The sequence below is a fragment of the Pundamilia nyererei genome, unplaced genomic scaffold, assembly GCF_000239375.1.
Source record: "Pundamilia nyererei isolate P.nyererei 1_Seehausen unplaced genomic scaffold, PunNye1.0 scaffold00202, whole genome shotgun sequence".
Taxonomy (NCBI): domain Eukaryota; kingdom Metazoa; phylum Chordata; class Actinopteri; order Cichliformes; family Cichlidae; genus Pundamilia; species Pundamilia nyererei.
Window position 1 is genome coordinate 537,329 of NW_005187603.1, and position 2,623 is coordinate 539,951.

General features: G+C 47.8%; 1 protein-coding gene across 1 annotated transcript in view; it reads right to left on the bottom strand.

The window, feature by feature from the left end:
• Positions 1-866, bottom strand: part of LOC102200334 (CASK interacting protein 2) — a 23,420-nt gene extending 22,554 nt beyond the window's left edge. The window contains exons 1-2 of the mRNA XM_013914519.1: positions 824-866; positions 45-279 (exon numbers count right to left, since the gene is read on the bottom strand). Coding sequence (XP_013769973.1) covers positions 45-279; positions 824-866 — 278 coding nt within the window. The remainder of the gene's footprint in view (positions 1-44; positions 280-823) is intronic.
• Between the last annotated feature and the right edge of the window lie 1,757 nt (positions 867-2,623).

A 2,623-nucleotide genomic window follows, 5' to 3' on the forward strand; every position in this document is an offset into this window, starting at 1 on the left:
ACACACACACACACGCGCAGAGTTATGAAGCGCTCTCGTCTCACCGTATGACGTCCTTGTGCCCGTTGCGAGCGGCGAGGTGCAGCGGGGTGGTGAAGGCCGAGTCCATCGGCTCCTTCCTCTCGCCCTCCAGCAGCGCCACCACCATGTTACTGCTCAGCAGCAGCTGGGCCACCTGAGGGGAGGAGTCAAAGAGAAGAAGTTTCCCAGAGTCAGAAGCTCCCACGGTGCATCGTGATTCCTGTTTCCACAGCAGAGCCAAAGCTCGGGAAGATTCAGCTCATTAACACAGATCACAAACAAACATCCCATAATTATAAGATCACCAGCTCCCTGTGACTTGGACGTTCTTTCCTCAGAGTTTCAGTGATTTCTATTCAAAATGATCCAGGACACGGTGACGTCAAACCAGGGATCACGTTCACGGCCGATCACACACGAACACGTCAGACTTTGTTTCATGGACGACAGAGCAAAACAATAACAGGTCGTGGATTACTCGTTTCCACTCGTCTGGTTGCAGAAACGCGTGGACAGCAGGGCGATGGACGACCTGTGCTATGTTGATAATTATGAAGGTTTGGGTTGATATCTCCCACACGTGCTCGTGTTTGTCGTCCCAGCTGACGTCAGCTCCCTGTCCTCCCCGTTCTAGAAAACAGACTCCTCCTGAGCGCTTTTAAACTTCCCAAATTCCAAATCCTGAAGTTTTGGGCTTCAAGCAGGTTTATGAAGGTTGATCCTGGACGGACATCCTGTGAAACAGGAAGTGGAGAAAGCTGAGACTTAAGATGAGACTGGTAGACACGTAGCACCTCTTTACTCTTTTTGGTAATGACTGGACTGGCTACCATCACCATCATCATCGTGAGCCTGTGCGTGCGGACAGCTGACAGGTCACATAATGAGTGCTAGCTCCGCCGTCGGTCCATCAGTTGTCAAATCTTCCACGTTCAGCATGTTTTCGTTCACTCGCTACACCGACGCACGTCTGTGCTCCCGTGTTTGTGGGGACGCCGTCTGTAACCCACAGAGACAGACTCCACCCTCCAGCATCCCCGTGACCAAAGACGAGCGTCATGAAATCCTGAAAACGTCGAGTGAGAGGATCTGCTGTACGACACGTCGGCTCTGGGCTGCTGTCACAGCTGTCTGTACCACATCTGTGCTCCTCTTCATGGTTCCTCTTCTTTGTGAAATCTCTTTCCTCTTCATCAAATCCCAGCATCAGCACCGGGGCTTTCTGCTGCTGCAGACTGGGAGTCCTGAGCCACTGGTTTATGGAGGCTTTGAAGCATTTTGGCCGCTGGGCTTTTGTGCAACGGCCAAATTGGAGCGCTACGCTTTCGGCTATGCTAGCTGATAAAAGCACGTAACTGATTACTGCTCAGTAACATCCAATCAGCCTCGTTGGATCGTCTGTTAGCACAAGACCGTTTCAAAAAGCTCCAACAGCACAAACACATGACTCAGAACAAAGATGGCTGACAGGAGGTCGTCTACAAATCCAGCCTGAAAACAGAACGATCCACCCGATGAGCGCGGCTGGAAAAGCAAAAGTGCTACGTATGTCTGCAGTTCATCTTCTCTTTAAGACCCGCTTCCTAAAAGCACTCTACTGTCTTACTGGCCCACTTCTGGAAGCCTACAGAAGGGCAGTACTGTGAACTCCGCCTCTTCCTGCCACCGTGGAGGCTCCTCACACAGACTGTGGGAAAAACTTTAGCTGTGTCCCAAACAGTGCTGGGTAAGTTACATTAAAAAAGTAATTAATTACTAATTACTTAGTCAACATTGTATTTAAAATACTTCTCTAATTACTGTGTCAGAAAAGTAACTTAATTACTAAATAAGTAATTTAACTAAACCTTGAGTGGGCAAACAATAGAAATTAAACTCTTTGAATAGTAAACACATTTTTAAAGGCGGAGACTCTGCAGCACGCAGCGGCAGCATCTCTTCCACAGTGTCGCCTGCAGTCATTTTTAAGCACCGTCTGTGCTGCTGAAGTAAAATCAGGTTTTGCTGCTCAGCAGGAGTTGCCGCGGTGATGGATGATGAAGGATCGCTCAGAAGTGTTCGTCTGTGCTCCGTGTCAGGCGCTTCAGTAGGTTACTCCTGCTATGAACAGCAGCCCATAGTTTGTACATATTACTGTAATGTTCTTGTCTGCTTGTTTCAGAAAAGTGAAGAGACGGGAACATGTCCACGTCATGAAACAGCCACTCGTCCGACAGCTTCCGCTGTAGAAAACGACCGTGCAGCAAACTGGTGTGACATGACGCGCAGCTGCGCTACAGCGACGTTAAAGAGCAGAGTTTACTTTCACATTTAGACGACAAATTATTGAAATTAAACAATGACATTCAGCGAGTTTAATTATTTTACAATGTAACGCAAGCACATTGTAAGTAACTGTAATTAAAATACCTAAAAATGAACAGTAATCAGTTACTCTACTTTTTCAGTGGAAAAGTAATTTAATTACAGTAACGCGTTACTTAGTAACACATTACACCCAACACTGGTCCCAAAACGTCGGCTGCATCCTTCAAAGGACGCATTTGAAGGCCGATTACGTCACAGCCAGGCGACGAAGGCCGTCCCAATTCATCGACTCCTT